At 35.4% G+C, this 25,821-nt stretch overlaps 1 protein-coding gene across 1 annotated transcript in view; it reads right to left on the bottom strand.

Moving 5' to 3' along the window:
* Nucleotides 1-2,729: 2,729 nt before the first annotated feature.
* Nucleotides 2,730-25,821, bottom strand: part of LOC148939634 (uncharacterized) — a 79,479-nt gene continuing 56,387 nt past the window's right edge. Inside the window, exons 7-10 of the mRNA XM_089107183.1 lie at nt 19,976-20,184; nt 16,064-16,176; nt 10,462-10,570; nt 2,730-4,470 (exon numbers count right to left, since the gene is read on the bottom strand). Coding sequence (XP_088963309.1) covers nt 4,299-4,470; nt 10,462-10,570; nt 16,064-16,176; nt 19,976-20,184 — 603 coding nt within the window. The 3' untranslated portion in view covers nt 2,730-4,298. The remainder of the gene's footprint in view (nt 4,471-10,461; nt 10,571-16,063; nt 16,177-19,975; nt 20,185-25,821) is intronic.

Below are 25,821 nucleotides of genomic sequence, written 5' to 3'. Positions count from 1 at the left end.
GTTAGAATCATCTTGATCAGAGTATTAGCAATAACAATGATATTTCTTTGTTTAAGAGAGAAATTAAGGAAATCCTGTTTATTAAGTGAATTTTAGTCTTTTTTGTGAGTGTGTGGGGGAGGGGGGTAATAAATAATTGAATAACTTATTTTGGTCTCTTGGGGTATAATTTTAACATCAGTTGAATTTGTTTTGTTGTAAGGTTTGTGGTGCAGGAAATTCTTAATTCGATTGAAATTGCTAATTTGCCATCCCATGACTCAAAACTAAAGAACAACAAGATTATTATGTGAACACGTATTTCGAGAATAATAAATATTTATGAACCTGCTGCATGCCGAGCGCAGGGGTATAGGGGTATATACTCAAAGGGCTACACAAAAAACCTCAAAAAAAGCATAAAAATTTGTTTATATCCACTTTTTTTACGTTTTCACGAGTCAGACAAAAATTTCGGGGGGGGGGGGGTCAAACCCCCGTAACCCCCCTTGGGTACGGTCTTGTTTTGTGTCTCACACTCAAAGTGTGAAAAAGAAAAAGCGCAGGGGTATAGTACCTCCTGGTACTATGCTAACATAAGAAGAAACTCTCTGTAAAATGTCTTTTACTGAGGGGCCAAAAGCTACGCTCTTAAAGGTTTTTTTTGGCTTAGTTTGAAAGGATACAGCCCTCCTTGCATTTGAGGTTAGAATGGGATGGTATTAAAAAACAAACTAAATTAAAATAAACAAGCAAGTTTTTCCACCTGTGGCAAAAAAGCCCAATTATGGCAAAATTAAAATACTTTTTTTGATTTTGAAGCCCTGCTTAGACTAATTTTTACCATTTCAAGATATGTTTCATTTACACATATTTTGCAACATCAAATGACAAATTGTAAGCATAATTTGAAGTTTTTGTTATAAAATTTGCATTTACAGAAAGTTCCTCAAAATCTTATTTAGTAATCAATGACAGCCATTAGTGTTGAAGATCAAAAGTTTCCTCTTGCTTAGTTCGTATATTGAACGATTTTTGAACGTTTCAACCTAATTCGGCTAACCCAAAGACAAACCTGAATCCCCACCTCCGCCCTGATTGTGAGACTTGCTCTGTTGTAGAAGCAGGGTTGAAACCTGTAGCACAAAAGTGTTGATTTAGCAAAAATTAATTCATTATGTGTAGTATGTGCCAAGGGCTACCACCTGTAGCATGACAGTGCTATTTTAGCCTGTCGTGCTACTGTCAATTACTGTCAATTTTTTTTTACTCTAGAACCGAAAATCGCTGTGTCCAGACAAATTTGGGCAATTATTAGGACTTTAGGAACTGACTGTGGTGGCATTCCTTTATGAAAAAGGGTAGTTCAACTATAATATTGTTCAACTAAACGTAATGTTGAACAAAAAGATCAAAGAAGAGTTACCACTATAAAGAAATAATGGTACTACCCAGCAGGATTGCTACCATGGTCAGTTCCTATAGTGCAACAATTGCCAAAATTTGCGTGCTACACAGCGATTTTCGGTGCTATAGTTAAAAATTAACTAAAATAGTGCTAAAATAGCACTTTTGTGCTAATTTAGTACTATTTTAGCAACCCTGAGAACTCTTTGTTTTAGTGATGTTTCTTTTCTTTAGGGCTAGCCAAGTTTTATATTGTTTTATTTTTTTACCTGTTCATAGTAAGCACTGAGTGCTTACCGTTTTAAATAAAGTAAATAGACAAATGAGAATGTCTTTTGCAGTTCAGCAATTTCGAAAGCAGCTGCCAAATCTTTAAAAACGAGTGTTGGAAAAAAGAGCAAAAAGTTTCCTCTTGCTTAAGAGCTCAAGAAACTGCAGCTTACCTTTGAAGGTGTAGTTGGTTCTGGTAATCATCAACAGTGGAAACGAAATCAGACAGTGACAACACAATAAGACATCAGGCAGCGCCAACACAATAACGACGGTGGACCTTTTTAATGCTATTTTTATCTCAATCTTTTTTTTGGTTTTGATTTAGTTTTTACCTTTTTAACTTTCTTACATTTGACGCTTTTTTTGACTAATGAATGGCTTTGCCTTTCTGATATTGTTGTTTTTGGCAATGTTCAGCCAGTTTTTTAGTTGTGCTATTTTTATGATTTTTTTTTATGACTCCGAAATGCGAATTCGGCCCTTCGGGGCTTGTGATAGTCATTTTTTGAAATAAATATCTTTTCGTATTTCATGTTTCTCAAAAGTTAGGCAAACTCGGAAATTCAATTTAAATGAAAAAGATATTTTCCTGAATATGCAGTCAAGCAGCTTTCGATCGGAGCTTGCGATAAATCTAAAAAAAGCCGTCAAAAATTCTCAGAAAAATATATGGTACCAAACAGCTTAAGAAAGCGTAGCTTTATTTTGAACGTGTAGTTGGCTTCGGTAATTAACAGAATGTTAATGTCTGATTTTTACAAATGGAAATAAATAAACCACTCACTGTTGCTTTTTATTCCCACATTTCAACCTGACAACACCGGAGAAAATATAGCACTACCCTAAGAACTCCACAGCTTGAAACAATTAAAGACAGTCCTAAGAAAAAGGAAGCTTTTAGGTATGAATAGATCTCCTTATCTCCTTGGTCCAGGGAGATTTTTTTTAATTTGATGTCCTAGGTAAATTAAAAATAATGGTATTCTAGAGATGAGATTTTTTGTTTTCGTCGATCTACCGTTTCTAGGCTACCTGTGCGTTTTCAGTATAGAAACTAGAATTCACAATCGTTTTCTTAACTTGTTTATTTAATATTTTCGTTACATTTTGTCAACATGTAGAGAAAGCCATTTATTTTGCTTCTCTTCTTCAATAAACCAAAAATTTCATAAGTATGCAAACTACACTCGCAACGACTATAGTAGAGAAAAAGTTGATGACTATGGTAGACATAAAAAAACTGCATTTTCCGTCAAATGACTATTACAGACTAAAAACTATAAAAATAATAGACATATTCAGTTATGTAACATCAGTGAACATTTGATGTAGTGAACATAGTGATGTTGATATTTACGACAAATGTGATACTTTTTTGTCTTTTTTTTTCATGACTGATTGTGGAATTTAGATAATCCCACAATACTGTTTGCAGTTTCTCGAAAGAAAAAAATAGTTTAGATGTTTGGACACAGCAAGGGGGTAAGGGATCCAATCTCACCAGAGAAATCAGCTCCCCCTTTTTCTCCTTTTTTGTGCCCCATTTTTAAAAATGACAACCATTTTGACGATATATACAGTTGAATTTTACATGGCTTTGTAACACTACTCGTTCTCGGCCTTTTTGATTATAGATCTCTGCCTAAACATGGTTTGACAGAAAGAGTTCCCTCAATCTATTTCCAATACGAGAAAATTACCCCTTTACTGCATACCAAAATGAAGCTTTTTTTATCCTACATATAAAAATAAATAAATAAATCACAAATTGTCTGCTTTGTAAACGGAAATTCCACAAGACAATAACATAGCATTAACAATAATTGTAACATTAATAAGGCTAAGAACTTCCTTTAACCTAAACATTTGGTGTTAAAATGAAATCTCCGGTGCATCCCAAACAAAGGTGATATTTCATTGACTTAAAAAATATTATAAATTTGAATAATTAAACCCAATAATTTATTCTTAGCTTAAGGGAACATATATTTTCGCAATTTCTAAACACTGTTAATAGGGAGTTTAACTGACTTGTATCAAATTTTAAGTCAATTAACTGCCAAATAAGAAGGTATTTAATTTATTGAGAAATAGAGTGATTAATTTGTAGCAAGTAACGATGTTTTGCTATTAAGCTATGATGGACAATTTCGCTTTACAACATAAATTTATAATAAAATATAATATTTGAATAGAATATATAGTAATCTAGCTTGGACTGAATATTTACTTCAGCTGGGCCTGATCTTCAACCAATCAGCTACACCGAGCTGGCTTTAAAGAGGCTGTATTCAAACCGTGTCAAACTGATTATATTTGCAGGGAGATCTTAATTTAGCCCTTAATTTAGACCCTGATCATGTATAATTTTTAATTTCAAACTGTACTAAGAATGTTTCCACTGGTTACTAGCGCAATCTTAATTGAATGTCGGCTGATCTTGGACGTTTTAATCCCCATCAACGTCGAATAGCTTACACATGGGCTGCTTTAAGGCGGATCAAACAGTATTCAGCATGTTTCCACTGATAATATTTTAGCACCATGCTTATTCAGTATCGCTATTAGTGGCTATTAACAGTTCGTCGAAGCCTACTTTTGAAAAGAGCACAGACTATATACATCCTTCAGAGAAGTCTCTAAACTGACTTCTTTGGGCTTCGCAGCTCAACAATCATATCGTCAATCTCTTCTTCAAATCCCAGGACATAGGAGAGCGACTCGGATTTCTCAACAACGCGTCGCATAACACCAGGCGACTGCGGCACAGGAGATAACGACTGTCTATCAGATGTTCCATTTGTCTGTGGTCTATAATAAAAATGTTAATTAAACCAAATAAAAGCAAAGGTTAAAGAAAAGAAAAAAAAACAATTAAAAGCAGAAATTACCTTCATTTTTTATAAGCAGAGGGAAACCACTTAATAGGGCAGAAGTTTGTATTTAAACTTGAAGACATGAACAGAAACAAATTATCAAATATTTGATAACAAGTTTTTTTATTAAAAATCAAAGAAGGAGATAGCAAAAGCAGCAATTTAAATTTATTTCTTCCGTAATATTGGAAAATAACCATGTCTGATATTATATTAGTCTGAAAACTATCATAATTATCATAATTAGTCTGAAACTTTGCCCAACTGACATAATAAAGCATGTTTATTTCAGAGCATATTGAATTTAATTTAAGAACGTTTTCAATTTAAACAATAACCGATACTTAAAAACGAAAATTTGGAACATAGACAGGTAGTATTATCGCACCACATTAAACCAATGACAAAATACTTTGTCATCTATTCGAGGACTATTGTGTAAATTACCACTGTCAGAAAATTTTACATGCCCCTTAATTAAACATGTATCTACAATTTGTGTTTGGTCAAATAATATAGTGGCCGGCGTTTACACCCCCCCCCCCGGCGATTATTCCCTGGAAAATCCCCCCCCCCAACGGAAAATACCCACCCATCCCCCCGTGGAAAATAAGGTTTTCCAAATTTGAGAATTTTATTTGAGTTTTATTTTTTTTATTTCCGTAGGGGGAAGAAATTTTGGTACGTTTGTATTACGTGCCACTCACTCAAGTTTACGCTGTGTTAAATTCGAGAACATGCCGGGTTTTCCGTTAGTTTCTTCGTAACTTTAGAAATAAATTTGGGCTATAGATTTGCAAATTAGGGGGAAGGAATAAAGTATAGCGGGTCTGTATGCATAATGTGTTTGGTACAAATATTCTGCATATTAGATAGATAGATAGATAATTGTATTTTAAAGCCAAATATACGGCCATGAATACAGTAAATAACATAAAATGAAAGGCAAAAATAACATAAACTTTGATCAGCGATCATCATTAGACACTTCAATGAAACACTACATTAACCTAATAACAGTACCTAATACTTGGAAAATCGGTCATTGAAAAAAAACACTTAAACTTGTAAAAAACACAAATGAAACATTATATTTACTTTATACTAAGATTTTTTTTTTTTTTTAAGATGTGAGGATGTTAAGTTGAAAAGAGATAGCGCCTGACAAGACTGGATGACCAGGCTTCTGGAAGTTTGTAAACATTTATGTAAATAAAGTGATTTCTCTATAAAAAAAGATATATTAAATGTTTTTATTTCAAAAACGATCAATAAAACCCTAGGTCACCACCCCTAATTGAATTTACAAGGTTAAAAATATTTGAACTATGTATGGCAACGGGTCAAAGAATCTTATGCATTATAAATTAAGGGAATTTCTTATTTGCTAACTTAGCTGCCATCTGTTGACTCTTCCCAACTTCGACCCCATCCTGACTTTCACTTGCAACGTTGTCATTTGTTCAAGGATTATCATGTAAATTACCACTTAATTTATCACTTATTTACCACTTAATGTTGATTGCAGCAACATAAAAATGCCATTGACTGCTCACTAACATATAATCAAAAACCAGAAATGTTTGAATCAGCTGTAGCAGAGTATTTATTTGACTTTCTTCGCCACAATATATTATTTCGTTCTAGGCATTCACCCCCCCCCCGGGCGATTGCCCACCCAGAAATACCCCCCCCCCGTGGAAAATATCCCTCCCCCCCCCCATGGAAAATAAAGCTTTCCAAATTTGAGAATTTTATTTGAGTTCACCTAAAGGGGGGGGGATAAAGTATTTGGACAGTTTGAAGTCAGGAAACAATTCTCTCTAGGTATATGACCACTAAAAAAAAATAAAGAAGAATAGCGAGGTGTCTGGCAATTTTGTTAACTAAAAAAAAAAAAAAAAAAAAAAAAAAAAAAAAAAAAAAAAAAAAAAAGTAAATGTAAAATGTTTCATTTGTGTTTTTTACGAGAGACACCTCTTGCTCACTCAATTCCCCGACGGGTACCATTAATATTCATTACCAATCCTCATACTGTTTGGCACTACTTGAGGTAAAAAAAAAAACCACATTTATCAAAATCATAGCAACCAACACAACGGTCCCTTAGCAACCTACGAAAATTGAATCTAACTGTCTGGTCTAGAATCTCACCTGGTAGTCTTTTCCATGTTAACGGAAGCTGATGTCTGAGCCAGAAGCCAGACCGAGTCAATGGTTTCCTTGGTCGATGAATCATACCTGTGTTACGAGTACCATATTGACGTTCAGAAACGGAACAAAAGATATTATGCAGGAAACCGGTGCTATATTATTCAGAATATCGAACATTAACTGTGCTCAATAGAACTCAAACAGACCAGAAATCGGTAGTATATGTACACTCTTATACAGATCCCCTTACCGAAGAACGAGAATCATTATTAGAAAGAATCCTGATAGCCCCATTCTGGAGAACACGTAACTGCCTAAGATGTGTTGTAGTAGTGACACAAGTTTGGCGGTGATTAGGCAGACAATTGCAGTTTTTGCGGTTTTGGAATTGTTTAGAATGTGAGTTTTATTTATTTGTTTGTCTTTTGTTCTTTTTTTTCTCTTTCTTGTTGTATTGTTGTTTGGCACTGATGATATTAAGGTTGTTACATCGGAAAACATTTGGCCTTATGTGCAAAAGCATGCTGATGCCCCGAAGTATGGGAGGAAAAAATGTACAGAAGGTGGCTAAATCATGTGCGGATGATAGAGACGAATTGCCTGATGTGTTTGATTCAGTTTCATCAATGCAGAGTGAATTAAGTAGCCTTCAAGGTAGGATTGAGGATGAAATCGGAAAAAAGGTACAGGACAAGTTTTCACGAATAGAGAGTGTATCTCCTTCACAGTTTAAAGATAATTTCTTGGACACTATTACTCTATCTGTGTACAAAGCCATTGATTTACAGTTCAAGTCAGTTCGATGTGATCAAGAAAAGTTTGAATCATTTAAGATCAAAAGCGGTCTAGGATAATGGTAAATTGATAAAACTTGAAACTAAACTGGATGACATGAATCAAAGTACTCTTTTGGATAGTTAATATTTCCGGATCGACACTTCTGCTCGTGATTTATTCAACCTTGGAGAAAAAGTTATTTATCGCTTAAACACTCTTATGGGCCTTCGTTTGGACAGATCTGTTGTTAAGAATGCTAGACGTCTTGGAGCTGTTAATAAAGTTCCGATTAAGCTTGCCGTTACTTCTGAAGCTTCTTCGGTTGAGATTTTGCGAAACCGTAAGAACCTGAAAGGTTCTCGGATTTTTGTTAATGAAGCGCTCACAAAACAAAGACAAAATGTTTTTAGGCTAGCACGCAATAAATTTGAGACAAAAATATGTGAACATTTAAGAGGTGTTATATACACGAGAAATGGTGACCATATTGTAGCCTACCCTGTAAGACGATTGCTGATGATGCCGATATTTGCAGTTTTTAGACCCCACCGTCCGTTTGAATAAACGGACGGTGATTCTGATATGGACCGTTTCCAAGGATCTTTAGATTCGAAGTTGAAATTAGATACCATTTTGAACACCACAATTGGCAGTGACGTTGACTTACCAAGTGTAAAAGACTTGCCAGAATGTGATTTTTCTACGCTCTACCCAGCTACCCAGTGCTCTTTGCCAGTGTAAATTTCGTCTAAGTGTACTTCACTTAAATGCTCAAGGTATATAAAGTGCTCACAACGAACCCAGGTTCTTACTAGCTTCGAGTTCACATGACGTTGTACTGTTTGTGAAGCTTTTTTATCGGATACTACTCCAATATGAAGCATTTTTTTCCGTAATAGGAAAGTCACTTTAGCTTACTCCTTGGGGTTACTCCATCGGGATGCTTACCGTTTATTTTATATTCTTTTTACAGGCCTCCTTCTAGTAATCCAGCGAGATTTTTTGTTGTTTTTGAACAAGTATTTTTTGTTTTGAACAAGTTTTGAACAAGTATTTTTTTAACAAAGGGGTTTGAACCTCCCCCCCCCCGCAAATAAAAAAGAAAAATGTGTTCCCGACTCACAAAAAAAACACAAATGAATATAAACAACTTTTTTGTACACCCCCCCCTTCCAAAAAATTATTTTGAAAAATGCAGGAGGGCTGCTAGCCCTTCTACCTTTTTACCCCAAATCCATCCGATCGAATTTTTGAGACAGACATTTTGTTAAATTAAGTCAAAAGATCGGATAACAAAAACTCGAGGGTCAACACAACTCCCCAGAGCCCTTGGGCAAGTGTTGGCTGTTATGTCTGGGAGGCATAAAAGGTTCTTATTCAAGGGTTTTGAAAATAGTTCAAAGATCAGATAAATCAAACCTCCCACCCCATTTAAAAAACTTATGAACAATATTTTATTCCAAAACTCAAGCGAGCTGACCCTTGGCCTTCTCTGCATGCCCCCCCCACCCAAAAAAAAGAACAAAACCTGTTACCGATATTGTATTCCACCCCCCCCCCCGCAAAAAAAAAATATTAGCAATATTTTATTCCAAAGCATATGAGAGATGAGCCCTGGTCCTCCAAGGTCCAATATCCCTCCCTTCCACAAAAAAGTATCAATGATAAATCATGGAAACTGACCCCTGGCCCGCCCTCCATGACCAGACCCCCCCCCCCAACCAAAAAAACTTATTAACGTTATTTCATTCCAAAAATTGGGGGAGCTAACCCCTGGCCCTCCCTCCATGCCCAACCCTCAAACCAAAAAAAAACAACTTATTAACGATATTCTATTCCAAAAATCACAGGGATTCAGTATAATTTTATTAGCTCTTTCCAAAAATGTTCCAAGACCCTTATATTCTTACCTACAAACAAGAGCATGGCTACTGCCCATTTCCCTAACGGTAAAAGCCTAAGGCTTACTGCGTATTTCGCTCTTTACTAAAACCAATTATACGAGAAAAATTTTCTTTTGTGCTTATTACAACATTGAAAATAAAATGGAATTGCAGTGAAACCAGACCAAGATATACCAACAGGCCCACTAGGCCCTACAGCTTTTACTATTCCCGCAATTTTGAAGATTTCCCCAGAAATCTTGCAAAAACGGAGCACCAAAAACGCTTGGGCCTAGAAGCGTCAAAGCTTTTAATCCTGCCCTGGGTGAAACAAAATTTTGAGCTGGAGCTTTCAGTAATTTATATCATTATATATCAAATATTCACTTTAATTTTATCAGTTCTTGAAAAAACTGTAAATTTATTTTCGAAAAAAAATTATTTTGAAATAGGGAATTTTGAAAAACTTGAAATTTTGCGAATAAAAAACCAACAGAAACTAATTTAAAAAAAGGTTCCAAAGAAGAAGTTTTCTAAAGAGAAGTAAAGGCCATATTAAGCTTAAGATCAGAGAAAATAGAAACCTACTATTACTCAAACTCAAAACGAGCAGAAATTACTATTAAAGAATAAGTGAAACACAAAACGAACAGAAATTAAATAAACAATCATAGCAAACAAACATACAATAGGTAGGCTACTAGCATAATTGAATAAATAAATCTTAAAACGAGTGAAACTAAAACTATATACGTAAATCAAACTTGAAATGAATGAAAATCTCTACAAATCAGAGTTTGAGTTTTGCCTCCTTCTCTCACTGTAATAGTTCACTCGTTTTAAGATTTATTTACTCATTTATATTAGTACATATTGTATGTTTGTTTGCTATGATTGTTTATTTAATTTCTGTCATTTTGGGTTTCATTTATTCTTTAATAGTAATTTCTGGTCGTTTTCGAGTTTGAGTAACTGTAGGTTTCTATTCTTATATTTAATATGGCCCTTACTTTTCTTTAGAAAACTTCTTTTCGGAAGGTTTTTTTTTTAATTCATAGAGAAAAAGAGAGGATAATAGGGAATAAGAGAGAAACATTTAACAAGAGTCGTACTTAGGTGATGTACACAGGGTTGAGCTAGCTAGGTTTGGAGAGCTGACGTTAAACGAAAATGTTGAATTGCCATTGTTTCGAGCCAGGGGAGATCCACAAACATCAAGGCCTAAAATTAAGAGAAAAATCAGAATCTTCTTATTCTTCCAATTGCAAAGAAAAAGTTCTTCAATTTATAGTTATGCACTTGATTGGTCAAATCATGTCCATACATACAACGTAGGTATTTTTTTTTAAGACCATGCTGCCTTTCTATGACGAACAAACAAAAGTTCAACATATTGCTATATCCTTTTACTATACAGTGAAAACAAATACAAAATTCTGGATATTTTTTATACAAATCACCATAGGCAAACACAGCTACGCCCACTCCCCCTCCGTCCTGATCTATTCAGAGCCTCCCTCTTTAATACCTCCTAAGAAGTTTCCTATTCCCTTAAATCTTTCCATACGACATCCTCGCACCCTATTCAGGGATGACCAGCTTTTCATTACAACCTCCCAAGAAGTTCCTATTTTCTTTAAATATTTCCGTTCGACATCCTCCCACCCCATTCGGGACGACCCACTTTTCGTTCTGCCCTAGACAGTTGACCGATATGGACAATCTATGACGATCTGTTATCCTTCATCCGCCAAACTATTCCTATCCACCTCATCGTTTTCCTTACGATAAAAATAAAAGTTCAAAATAGGGATAAAATCCTTTTTAATAGACAGTGTATAGAAATTCACAAAAATACCAGATATTTCGGTATTTTTCTGGAAAACCAAAATATCTGGTATTTTTGTGAATATCTATACACTGTCTAATAAAAAGGATTTTATCCCTATTTTGAACTTTTATTTTTATCATCATGGCAGTGTGGTCTCCGAAATTATCTACGTTTTCCTTACATAATCACGGTCTTGGTTCTGCGAATAAAATAAATTACCACTAAAATATCGAAGTCATTAGTACTATGTATAGAAATAGCAACATTAGGGACTAATATTGAGCTTAAAATCTAGTTCCTCGAGGAATCTGAATTGAAACAGGTTCAGACAGGCGCGTATGGCGGTGAGGCTATAAAATATTCCCGTATGTTTCTTTTCATTGTTTCGAAAAAAAAAACTATTTTGGGTCTCAACCTCTCCTCTCTCTAGAGAAAATCCTTCTACACCCTTGTTAACCAAGATATGGACCGTTTCGACTAAAAGCCACACCGTCCCATTTAATAACAGGTATTCGCCATTAGAAGAAACTGATCTTGCAGAATCGTTGGAGCACCAGGAAACTGTCTGCACACGGACTAAGGTGAAAACCCAGGTAAAAGAATACTCTTGTGACATTTTTGCTCTGGCTAGTTTTTTGTATAGTAATGCGGAAAGTTGAAATACGGATAAGATTATTGAGCTGGAGAATTTAGCTCAAGTAATTGGGGCCTCAATAGTAGCGGTAACAGAGATTCATAGGCAAAACCCGGATCTACTCAGTTTGCCCGGTTATAATAAAATGATAAAGCAAGGCCCAGATGACCACTGGCTTGGAAAAAAAGGAGGTCTTGCAATTTATATTAAAAAGAAAAGTCCTACTTTTCAGATAGAGGTACCTGTGTTTGATGATTATGATGAAATTCTTCGGGTATTGGCAAAGCCCAGATGCCTGCCCTTCCATTACAATGGCATTGCTGTTTGTGTTTTTTTATTATTCGCCAGGACAAGATGTCACTTCTTAAAAAAATTTCTGGGAAAAACTTCAATTAAGTGCTGACTACGTACAGGGTAAATACTCTACGGGTGGTATGTTCTTGCTTGTTGACGCTAAAAAACTACGACTTGAGTGTTTGGAAGCTAGATTAGGTCTAAAATCGTTACTTAATTGCCCAACAACGACAGATGATATGGCCCTGGACCGCATAGCTACTAACATGTCTCAATTCTGTAGGAAACCCTCCCCAGGCCCCCCAATAGGAGGAAGCTACCAATTCACCCTTGAGCTACACTCTACAAGTAAATTCCGGGTCAGTTACACTACAGAAACAACTACAAGTCGGCCAATCACAAATGATGGATTGTTTGGTTTCGGCAGTCGACTCACGACTGAAAAACAGGACGGCATAATTTCTATGGCTAATGCTGATGAAATGGCCACTGTTTTTCAAGAAAAATTTCTCGGCAAGTACCATTTCTATTTTCCTGAAAAAGTTAACAAACGTTTTTCAGCAGATCATCCATACGTTAAAAAAGAAATCAAAGCACTAAGCAGGAAAATGAGACAACTTTTCAGGAACAAAAAGACATGAAGAAGCTACTACCCAGAAGAATAAAATCGGAGGAATGACCGGCCAGGCAGCGGCGTTGTACTATCAAAAGGATGTATCTCATTTATTCGATTCTAAGCCTGGACAGTTGTACAACAGGGTAAAGCAATTGACAGGTAAAACGCAAACTGGACTGGATTTTGGCAATGATCCGCTGGACAAAGAAACTGCAGATCGCCTAAACACTTACCTGGTAGCGATTGTTCAGTAACTACCACCACTAAACTCGGAGGATTTTCTGCATCCATCTCCAGATTTTATGGATTTCCCAATCATCACAGAACTCCAAATTCGCCTCAAATTGATGAAACTGAAGAGAACCAGTATTACATCACTCAATATTCCTATTGACCTCATTAAGGCTTTCCTGGATTTTTTAGTGCTCCGTTGACTTTAATATTCAACAAGATTACAATGTCAGGCCAGTATCCGCAAAATTGGAAAAAGGAATTCATAACCCCTATCCCGAAAAAATGAAGCCCTTTGATTTTGCTTGTACACGGCCTATTACGATGACATCTATTTTTAGCAAGATTTATGAAAGTTTCATCGGATGGCTGAAAACTTTTATTCTGCATAAAACTGACCCTCAACAATTTGGTAATATTCTCAAAAGTTCGACAAGTCGAACGTTTTCATGATGAGATTTTAAAGTAACTAGATGAACTGGAACGCTGGGTCAACCTCATCGCGATTGACCTAAAGAAAGCATTCGATTTGATCTGTCATAGAACCCTTATCCGCAAGCTATTGAAAAATTTTAATGTTGAAGTATATTTGGTAAGAATTGTTGCAATTTTTTCAGGTAGAAGTAAAACAACTGAGTATTAATCGGTCTATTCCGATCCCCAGCCAATCTACTATGGAGTTCCCCAGGGAACAATTTTAGGCCCTCTCCTTTTTTGGTTATGGTAAATGAGTTGGCAAATGATGAGTCGGATCGCTTTAAGTTGGTTGATGATTTATTCGTACTGGAGCTGGGTGAAAAGAGTGTTTCAAGCGAAGCAGACAGAATAAAGGCGAGTTTATCACACCAAGCTGAGGAGGGCAAAATGATCATCAACCGTGAAAAATCGCTCGTATTAACTTTTCTTTTCTGAGGGACAACTCATCCCTTACCTTACAGAAAGTTTCAGGTTGCAGCGTCATGAGTATTAAACTGTTAGGAATATATCTCACACAGGACGTGAAGTAGAAAAAACAGACACAGGAGATGATCAAACTGGTAAATCTGGATATCATTTCTTTAAAACTCCTTGCTCGTCATGGTGTCCCCACCCCCACCTATTGTGTATTTTTCTTACATTTGTCACCCCGCTGGTAGAATATACTTGTCCCGTTTGGTATTACGGCCTAACTTCGGAACAAAAGGACCGCCTGAAAAGGATCCAATACCTAGCTCTTTTGGTAGTTTCTAAATCTCCCAAAGTCCCTTGTTGCTCCCTTTTAAAACAATTTTTCCTTACAACCCTTTTGGCATGCCGTGATGAATTGTGTTTTAAATTTGGTATCGGTGTTTTGGCAAATCCACAGCTTCATGAAATCCTCCCACCTGAGCATCTCTCTTCGCGCCAACGGCTCCCACGACAAGTCGCTCAACCGGTACCAAAAATTCAGCCGGTATCAGCACGGCATATGCGTTACGGTACGCAACAAGTTTTGTTTCCTCGTTCGTCAAGATTTTTAATACTGGACTCGTCATACTCGTCAATAATTGTAAATACTTATTTGCTTTGGTTCATTATTCTTTTTCATTCGTTTTGTTTTTTAAAGTTTTTTTTTCTTTAATAGTTGGATGTTTCAATGTCTTAGGCTTTAGTATGACTCTGTGATATTTCGAATCAACGTATAAATCTGTATAACAATGGCTATGGCTGTCATTTTTATATGTTTAATGCTTTATATTTTATGATGACAGGAACTGCCGCTCATTGGCATGACCGTGTAAGGCCTTTGATAAAAAAACTGTTTACCTATACCCACCATCGTTACCTATATTACTACCTAGGTAAGAGAAGCTGTTCACTTGATCAATCTTCTCGTTACCCAACATCCTCTCTTCAACTTCACTTTTTCCTAGCCTTAGTGACTTAGTCTTCTTAACATTAATTTTCAAACCTATTCTTGCAACTTGAACTCGCTAAACCACTAACAGTTCATTCATTTTGCTCATATTTTCATATATGATGTTGAAATCATCAGTATAATTTAAGTCAAGGGAAGTTTTAGTTCTCCATTTGATGGCGTGTTCGCCGTTTTCAGTTTACACTGTTTTTGAGGAGACAGTCCATCAAAATGATTCATATAATGGAGACGGAACGCAAATGATTCATATAATGGAGACGGAACGCAACTAACAATTAATTTAACTAATGCTGTATTAAAGCTGTAACACGTTCAGTTATTTTTGTTATCGAAAGAAGCTGGAGAAGTATTTAAAAAAAAACATTTAAAATTCTATTACTTGTGTTAATTTAACATGGAATGCTATTCTAATTGAGGTGATAATATTTTAAGTGGTCACGCAACATTGCCGGATCCCAATGACTTTGATGTTGATTTTCTATAGAGTTCTAAAAAAGAGTGCTAGAGTGCCGATGAACAATTTCCCTAGTGCGTCACTAACCATCCCAAGATGTTACGAAAAAAAAATCGAATGCGAACGAAAAAATGAATTCTGGGTGACATTAGATACTCCATGGTTTGGTAGAACTTAAGAAGATCTTCTATCAAGTTTTTACAATTGCTAAAAAACTTTTTATCACTTTAACAATTGATTTCCAAGCTGCTAATTTCTTTGATTCAGCTTTGCCCAACGTTGGTTAACATAACTTAGCTTTCATTTAATGTTGTCATAAAATTTGCGTGTTAATGGCATCGACGGCTTTTCATAATAGGCTTTATGAACAGTCCTAAGATTATCACCCTTTCTCAGACAAAATCATTAAAAGATCAGATACGTCCTTTTATTTTATACAAAACGTGACCATGTAATCCACAGCGGCTTTTAGTAATAAATTACTATAAAAGAATAACGTCACTTCGATATCGGTAACAACGTTAATATATTTTTGAATTTTATGAATAAGATAGCTATTGACAAATATCATCATAAATAGAAAAATTGCCATTTTTACTTTTTTATAGATTGGTGAAAAAGTCAGATGTGCTCTTTTAGTTTAAGCACAACCTCATTACATGATTTCACTTTTCATGGCCGTGATAAAGTTTTCATGGCTACAATGCATTTTCATGGTACGGTTTTCATAATAAGATATTATGAACAAAAAGATTACCAGCACTGGAAAGTCTGTATTCCAACTGTTCTTTGTCCATCGAAACTCTTTTCAACTTATTCGAGTCACTTCTTAATTGGATTGTCAACGTTTCAATCTTCTGTTCACAGCGTCTACAATTAGAAAAATTAGTTACCATCCACGGAAGGAGGGGGGTGGAACATTGAAAACACCTTAAACCAACGCTTTAACATGTTGATGAGAAAGAGAATGAAAGAAAGAGAGGGAAGGAAACAGAGAGAAAGAGGAGGATGTGGAATTAGAGGTAAAGAGAGATGGAGGGGGATAGGTGGAGAAAGAAAGAAGTAGGGAGAGAAAGAGGGAGGGGGGGGGGACAGAAAGAGGGAGAAAAAGAGTGTTATTCAAATTTATATATATAAACGAAACACACAAAAAAAAACATGATACTAGCGCAAGCCACATGAAGCCACAGATACTCCACAGATAGTAAAAAAGGGCGGAGACACCAGAACTATCAATAAAACATACGAAAATTGGAAAAAAAAACACCATTCAAAGACAAAACAGGCTTCAACTACCCTGTATACATTTACCCCAAGGGTAGGATTAAGAGAGTCATCCTTGAAATTGTGTTTTCAGGAGAGATATTCGAAAAACTATTGAAACAAAACCACTCACTTTCATTGGGAGAGCTTCCCATGTAATAATCAATCGATGGGGATCAGGAATATATGTTGTTCAAGGATGAAAAAAAAACATAGAAAGAAAGAGGGAGCAAGAGAATATTGGTGAGGCAATAATTGTGGGATAAAAAGAGACTAAATTGTGAGACACGAAAACTTAAAAACAAAGGGTATTAAGGAGGTGAATATTGCAACAATTACTAACTTTTTTGGGGGAGCGGGATGTAACATGCCTTCACAATATGAAGTCACCAGAGTCAAGAAAAAAGTCAAGTGAAGTCAAGAACAAAAAAAATAATAACCTAAGAAAACTTTTTTTTCAAAACGTGGCAGAAAAACGGAATTTTGTTAGCGTTTTACGTACAAATCTGCAGATCGTTTTACTTGCAGACCTTTAACAGACTGCCAAAGATCGTCCTTGTCAGCTAACCGTCCAGAGCCCAACAAAAGCAGGTCGTCCCCGAATGGGGTGGGAGGATGTCATAAGGGAGCTTCTTGGGAGGTTGTGAAGAGGGAGGCTATGAATAGATTCGGATGAAGGAGGAGCGTACCTACCTGTGCTGACCTCAGATGGCTTGGTGCTGCAGTGAGTTGTTAAAAGCATTAGTAGTTTTACTTACAACTTTACTTATTCGAAAAATATACTTAAAACATAAAGAAAAAACATATAAATTTTTTTTTTTTTTGAAAGACAAACCTAATTATTATTTGCTATAGTTTTACTATTTAAAAATTTCTAAAATTCAAGGCAAAGTTTTGATCACTTTTTTGTGACATCTTTTGGCAAACAGATCCCATTATTACTTAATTCTGATGAGACCCCCGCCCCCTTATTTTTACGAAATTAGGTCAACTATAGCTTCCGGTTAACTACTACTGAGGGACAAATCTAAACAGCCAAAGAAATGCAATTTCTAGAGAGACAAATAACTCCGCCTTTTTAAACCTGATTGGTTCTTTTGCAAGAAATATTAAGCCAGTAAAAAGAACAGAAAAGTTTTTGGGTTGCAACATTTTTACAAGTAAACCCTGACTAAAGTTCGAAGTTGGCCCCTTTGGGCTGGTGACAGTGGTTTCTCAGGAAAAAACTTGTGTAATCACTGGTTAAAAAAAAATACAAAGCATTAGTGGCTATTTCTGACTATTATAACTCAAACCTAACTTTCAAGTGTCAGTGCATTAAAAGCCAGCAGCGTCATCTATTTTCTCAGTTATGTGTGTAAGTATGTATGTATGTATGTATGTGCTGCTGTGTATGTATGTGCTGTATGTGTGTATGTATGCGCTACTATTCCTTTAAAGATTGAAAAAAGACTTTTGTATTTTTATTGAGAAAATTGAGTTAAAACATAGCCTCCCCCACCCCTCTTAGATTTAAAATACACATTCACCCCCCCCCCCCCTGTATTTTCATGAATTTACGAGAATTTCCTTGTTTATTCACTCTTAACACATTTGTACTGACAGTTACAATGTAGAAAGTTAAGTATTGTAAAATTCGTAATTGCACAAAACATACAATTATAAAAACAGAATAACAAGAACAAAGCGGACATACTAAAAGAAACACATGATTATTTGATTGGAAATAACGACTAATTTTTTTTTAATAATGAAAACTTTCTCACAGCATAAAAAAACGCAAAAAAAAAATTTCTAAAAAAAAAAATTGCAAAGCTAATCCGATACGTTCTGCTACTACTATTACTACTTACAACTCGTTGCATCACCAAGCCACCTGAGGCCAGCAGGAATACGCAACTCAGCTACCACCCCAACATATCCAAAGCTTTGCTCTTTAGCTCCTTCTATGGAGCTCCGCTTCATTTTAAATCATTTCTTACTACCTTGTCTCGCCCCCTTCAGGGACGATCTGCTTCTCGCTTTGCCCCAGATAGACGGATAAAATCCAAATATTTGGCTATCTATCATTCTTTATCTATACAAAATTCCCTAGCTAGCATAAAGTCGCTGTCATGCCTACACGTCGCACTAAAAATTTTCAAGATCAGGATCAGACTGCGATTGAACATAAATTGTCCAGCTGATCAGCTTAGCAAACAGTTTTTTGGTAATTAAGCAAAGATTATGAAAAAAAATCTTATAAGGCATTTATGCGTAACAGCAATGATAGCCATGCTGATAGCGATGATGATGACCAGTAATGATAAGGAGGATAGTATAGATAGGGAGTATTAAAGGGTGACTGAACATAAATTGTCTGACTGATCAGGTTAATAAACAGTTTTTGGTAATTATCCAAAAATGTGGATAAGACCTTTAGGATAAGATCTATAGGATAAGATCTTTAGGAATAAAGCGGCGCTCCCACGGCGTCAATAAAGTTAATAAAGATAGTCATGAAAGTACGAACCATAAAGTTTGTCCCGCTCACACAAGGATTTCATCTTTTGACTTAACAGCAGTTTTTCAAAGAAAGTAACTGAAATACTCAGACATGGAGCTGAGAAAACCATCTTTTTAAGCATTTTACCTTTTAATAGTAAATGAAAATATGTTTTGTTTCTCTTACCAAGCTAAATATTAAAACAAGTATACACGATTACATTTGTAGAAACTAATTTGTATGCTGTTTATTTGAAACTTTCCACACGTCTTCTGCTATTGGTTGAACTTTGCAGACTTTCTTGAAAAAGTTAAATAAAGTTTAACTTCTTTCCGACTGCAATAAAGTCAACAAAGTTATGTGAGGAAAACGGTTTTGTGGACAGCTTTATTAACTTTATTCACGCCGTGGGAGCCCCGCATAAGACCTATAGGATAAAGACCTATGTGCGTAACAACGACGAAGATTATGGATTCCAATAAAACCCCAGACGGTAAGAACAGACCAGAATTTTCGTTCATCTTATAATTGCATTATACTATTGTTTTACGGATCACCGTAAAAAAATATTAAGGCTTTTTACCTATTTAGGAAGTGGGGTCATAAAAAATGCCATATAGTGCCTTTAAAATCACAACATCCATGTTCTTTTTCCATCAAATAGGCAAAAAGGGGGGGGGGGTAAGGTGTTTGACCCCCCGAAATTTTTGTCCAACTCGTAGAAAACGCAACAAAAATTAATATAAAAAAATTGTGATGCGTTTAAAAAAAAAAAAATTGTAAACCTCCCCCCTGGCCCCTGCGGAAAAAAATTAAGTAAAACCCCCTCCGACAGAAAAGATCCTGGATACAGCCCTGATCGGAACGTCTTATTTCTGTATCTTAAGATTCCAGATATTTCTTCCGACAACGAGCGCTTACCTTTTCTCTTCTCTCTCCATTTGGAGTCTTACGGAAAGATCTTCCTTAGCCAATTCAGTTTTTTGAAGTCTATCTCTCAGAGTCAACAGCTCCTCTTGTTGTAGCTGAAGCTCCCTGGTGACAGCACGGCAATCTTTCAGCTCCTCATTTCTCATTGCCAACACTGTGCGCAATGAACTGATTTCGGCTGATTGCTTCTCAATTTGTGCCTATAATGTATTTTTCTCGCATTAATGAATTATCATGAAGAAAATTTCCAAAATACGTATCTGGATATAGGTTTAAAAATACAAAAAAAAAATATATGGGAAAGTGAGAGAATAAAAAAATATGAGTAAAAAAAATACCCCATCTTTAAAATATGACCCGAACTTACACTTTTACGAAAAAAAATGTCAAGTGAAGTAATTGTTTAAAAAAAATTATATCAAAATACGACGTATTAATTAGTGGAAAATATCAAAATAAATTAAAATTAAACAGCTAAAATAACAAAATGAACACACACAAAAATCGTGCTAGAAATTAATCAAAAACATAACATAAAACAAGGGGAAAATATATTAAATAAAACATTAAATGGGAAAAATATTTGAAACAAATATTATGAAAAGACGAAATTGTAGTTTTATACAAATATTTATATTTTTATGCTTAGAAAATAAAATAAAAAAAACTGTCAGCCAAAATACACATGACACAATAAACAAACAAACAATAAACAAACCAATTTAAAACATACGCATTGCACAAAAAAAAAAATATTAAAAAACATACTAAAATGGGAAAATTGAAAAAAAAAGAAAATTAAAAGGCGAAGAAAGTGTATTTTACAATATTACAACCTTAGGTTACAATTTCCAAATTCTTAGGAGTCCCCCAGATCCGTCGAAGAAAAAGTTTCCCTTCATGTACCCCAATTCCTGGGTATGGATACTCTTACAACATCGAAGTTTGGACAGCTAAGAACTTTTGAAACACGCGTTTTAAATTCTGAATTAATTTTACGCGTTCTATATAGAGTAGGTATTAAAAAAAAAAAACACGGGACTTGTGCTAAGTAAAAAGGTGCTGGGTTTGGTGGTCAACACCAGAACAGTTATTTAGAATGTGTGATCGTGTTTAAATGTCTAAGATCTTAGAGGAAGTGTGTATCCTTTAGAGGGAGGTACAAAAATATGCTGGTCCTTACTCTTGTCTAAAGTGCCTGATTACTTGTGTAGATTCAATTTCCTTTTTTTTTTCTTCCTGCCCAAGGTATCATTACTTTAGGAGGAAGGGTACAAACCATATAGAGAGGAAGTGTGTAAAAACATTATCCTAATAAACTCAAGGAAAATAGGGGGAGGGGAATTATTTTTTATTGGATTTTTTGGGTGGGAGGGAATGTTTGTTTTGAGAGGGAGAGTGAAGGAACTCTATGAGAAATCATAAAATAATGAATTTGCTAAGAAAACTAATAAAAAGGGGGAACAAGGGATTATCTTTTAAGATCTTTTTAGAAAGAAAGGGTAGTCATTTTCTGGAATAAGAATTCAGATCTCACAGGAAAAAATATAAAACATAAAAGGGGAAAAATGGCATTTATCAACAGAGAAAAACATCAAAGAAAAAAAGAGAAACAAAGAAAGAAAGGGTTTTCATTTTCTGGAAGAAGAATTCAAGTGTTATAGGAAAAAGTATAAAAAATTTTAAATGAAAGGGATAAACAGAAAGGGGAAGATAATGGCATTTATCAACGGAGAAAACATCAAACAAAAAAAGAGAAAAACTACAATGAACAGTTATCATATACTGGAAAACAGGATAGAAAGCTGAATACAAACACTGTAAAACAAGAAAAAATAAAGAGAAGTCACAACTGATAAAAGAAAGTTTATGTGATTATAAAAGGATATGAGGTGTGGTCTAAGAGACTATTTAGTGATTATACACAAGATTCTTTCAATATTATTATTATTATATAATAATAATATTTATTTATTTTTTTTTTTATTATTAATGGGGTGCATCTTCCCGTTGAGGATGGATGGATGAAGTCAGTATTAGCTATTTTATAAGGCATAATACTACAGTTTGTATACAGCCCAGGATTAAACAATAAACAAAGCAAGTACATCGCCAAACTGAACAAGTTTTATTGGTTGGTCCAATTCATTTTCCCCTACACTGATTGGCTCTCAACCCTACTGGGAATCCTATTTAGCTCTCAGCCTAGAAATTTATACAGTTTCTTCAAACTAAGCAAGTTCTAACGATGGGGTCAAATCCATTTCAAGCCCTCCCCCCCCCCTCTATTTGGTTCTCAATAGTAGTTTTAGTTTTTCTGCTTAAGTAAGTTTCTGTTTTTCTATTAGTTTCGTGTTTCTGCAACTTTGTTCTTCCAGTTTTAATTCCAGTTTATCTGGGCAACTAGAATAAGCATATTAACTTAATTCTTTCGGCTTTGTTTAATTGTGTCTGTTATAGATTTTTTCTCCTTGTGTTTTCTTTAATATCTGCGGCGTTTTTATTTTGGATATTTCCGGTTTTTTTTCTAAAATAAATTATAGGAATCACCTTTTTCACTTACAGAAATAGTTGGGAAAAAGAAAAATTACATCAAAATTTTTGTTGGCGCATTTTGGATGCCCAAAATAATTTCCCCATGAGCAAATTACTTCACAGTAAAAATAAACACACCTGAAGCACGTTTTTTTTTTTTAGATTTGCCGCTATCTCGTTGAACTAATGTTGTGCAATGACGCCTTTCAATTTGCCGAAGCCCATATATTCAGACATTAAGGATTGGGTTTTATTGCTGTCAGACAACACTTCGTTTTTTTTTTGTTTTTTTTGTTTTTTAAACTACGTTTCGTTCGAGGGTAACGGAAAAGCAGGGGAGTTGCAAGGTTTAGTTGAAGGGTTAAGTCGAAATCAGGAAGTTTCCAGAAATTCTTGACTCACCCCCCCCCCCCCACCCCCAAACCTATGCTCAAAGGACATTAAAATGATATCCTTGTAAGTTAGAGTTATTCTGGTTTAGATCTTACAAATAATTTCTAAGACCACATTGGCTAATCATGATAAAACGAAACAATAGTAAAACAAAGAGAAAACGAGGATTATACAAGCCAGTGAAACATATGCACTAAAATGCAAATATTTCGGTCAAGACCTCCGCTTGACCGTCTTGCACTGAGGACGGTCAAGCGGAGTTCTTGACCGAAATATTTGCATTTTAGTCCATATGTTTCACTGGCTTGTATAATCCTCATTTTTCTCTTTGTTTTACTATTGTTTCGTTTTATTTAGATCTTACTCCCCATTCTATTGGAAAAAATTTACATGATCCCCGCCCCCCACTATCCTTCTCTTGCCCCGAACAAACTGTATATTTTTCAAGGACGGAAGCATCGTATCTCATTCCTTTGTGGTCAAGTCTGAAGACTGGTCATCGCCCTTTTCATATAAAAAATTAATTTACTTTCTTTGAGGCCTTTTCTTGGAGGGGGAGGGGAGGCTTGAGGTATGTAAATGATATATAATCTGTTTCGAACTAACATGTACTTCAATATATGAAGAAATAGACGAAAAAATCACTGGATATTGCGAACCTCCCCCCCTTTTATTAGAGGCTTTGCCGCTCCATCACAGGTGATAATATGCCGTTAGTCCTGGCAAATACCTCATTATCCAACATTGAGGTATTTTTTATATCTTCTCTTGAACGCGTCAAGGGAAGAGTTTTCCGAGATTACCTCTGACAGCAAGCTATTCCATGTGGCGACTGATCATCGGGCGAAACACGTTTTCAGATATTATTGGCAGGGAGTACCCTACACAAGGTAGTCCTAACGAGCTGTGCTTCGCCGAGTTGATTGCAAGGGCGTTTCTCTGTCAGGAACGAGGTTTATAGCTCCTCTGATGGAGGGTTATACATCTGCTTATAGAAAACCGACATGGACGCCACATCGAAACGTTCCTGGATCAGCTGTGGGGTTTTAGCTTTCATGTTGCCAGAGGTTGCTGCACGAGCTGCTGGATTTTGAATCCGTTGAAGTGGAGCCATGTGGCTTTTTGGTGCACCGGCGAAGAGAGGACGTGCATATTACATGACAGGTCTGATGCACGAATTGAAAAGCGGCAGAATCGACTCACCAGGGAGGAGACTTTTGCATCTTAGGATAACTCCAAGTTTCTTGGAGCGGGAGGATCTAATTATAATGAAATGCTTAGTTCATGAGAGACTCGACGAGAAGTTAACTCCAAGTAGGCGTAGTATATCAACTCGTTTTATTGCCTCTCCTTTGAAGACGAAATCGGGATGAGCTCTCATATTATGCGCCTTAGAAATTAGGAGCTCTTTCGTTTTAGATGCGTTAAAGCTGACAAGCCACGCATCTGCCCACGCCTAAATCCTCTCCAAGCCACCCTGAAGGTCCTTGTGGGGTTTTCTGGGATCTTCCTCCTTTGAAATTGTACCAAAAAAAGATGCAAAAGATCGCTAGAATACTGGCAAATGGCACAAACCTCATTCTGACAAACCTCGTTTCCCTTATTGAATACAATTATAGATTTTTTCCAGACATTCTGTTGGCAATAAAATAAATAGAAAAAAATTTCATTTCGTAAAAAAATGTTGACAACCAAAATATTCAGAATCTGTAAAGAAATCGGAGAGAACGTCCCCTCTACGGAGATGAAAAAAGTCTCATTCAAAACAACCAATGCTTCTTAGAAAAACCCGAAATTGACTCTCCTTTAAGAATGATGATTGCAGAGAATCCATTCTTTTTAATTAGAAAAAAAAACAATTTAGAGACAAATTGTTAACTCGCAAAAATATTCTGCGTCGACTCCCTCCCCCCCCCCCCTACTTTACGGCTACATTTAACCACGATTAAAGACACCCCGCCCTCCAGAACTAATCCTAAAATTGCTAATCCTGAATAAAAATCAACAGTTAAGAATATGCTTTAACTCACAAATAAATTGTACTCTGAAATCAAATATATTAGGTTTATGCCACTGAGAATCACAGCAAGTGGTTTAACTCCTAATATTTCCTCTTTGAGTATACTTCTGGTTTCAAGTGTATATTAGGGTTTTAGTGTTAAATATTTGAGGGTTTTTGTATACAATGGTGTTTTTATAGTAGAGCACTATTCCCAGGAAGATGTGTTTCAGAACCTGTTGTTATCTGGTGTTGTGAACAATTTTAGCGCTTATTCAAACATTGAAACAGTCCATTACCATGAATTTCAATGCCCTTTTTATAGCAGTAATCCAATTTAACAAATTACTGCCCAAATATGGTGATAGTCTAATATTTCCATCTATAGCCCAATTATGATAATAGCCCAATTACTAATTCAACAAGCTAAAACATAGGAATAGTTTTCATTTCAGTACATATCACTGTGCCAAAATATTTGCTACAGTTTTAGTTAAACTTTTTAATTAAAACATCTCCACTTCTTTTAACCATCTTCCATGTAATAACATTTTTCAATGACCCAGCAATTCCATAGTTTGTCTGAATCTAATGATCTAGATTTTTTCTGGCAATTTCCAAATACAAAGGAAAAACATGTTGGCCTCACTTTTTTCCTCATATTTTGGGTAGAAAAATAAAATTGTTTTGGGGTCATTAAACAAATAAACTTTCAAATGGGGATAAATCCATTTATTTAAACAGTGAAAAAACAGGTACAAAAGTCCAGATATTTCGACCACATATACAGCAACCGTCTTCAGTAGAAATACTGAAATAATAAAAATGAAACTAGCGTATTTATATACAACAAAATAAATAACTTTTCGGGTCATTCATAGTATCTTCTGAATGACCCGAAAAATTATTT

The sequence above is a fragment of the Artemia sp. Qi Xiang Cuo genome, chromosome 21 (genome assembly GCF_049724085.1).
Source record: "Artemia sp. Qi Xiang Cuo chromosome 21, ASM4972408v1, whole genome shotgun sequence".
In the NCBI taxonomy this organism is placed as follows: Eukaryota; Metazoa; Arthropoda; class Branchiopoda; order Anostraca; family Artemiidae; genus Artemia; species Artemia sp. Qi Xiang Cuo.
The sequence above is the reverse complement of the archived record's forward strand: the minus strand, read 5'-3'. Positions and strand labels throughout refer to the sequence as shown.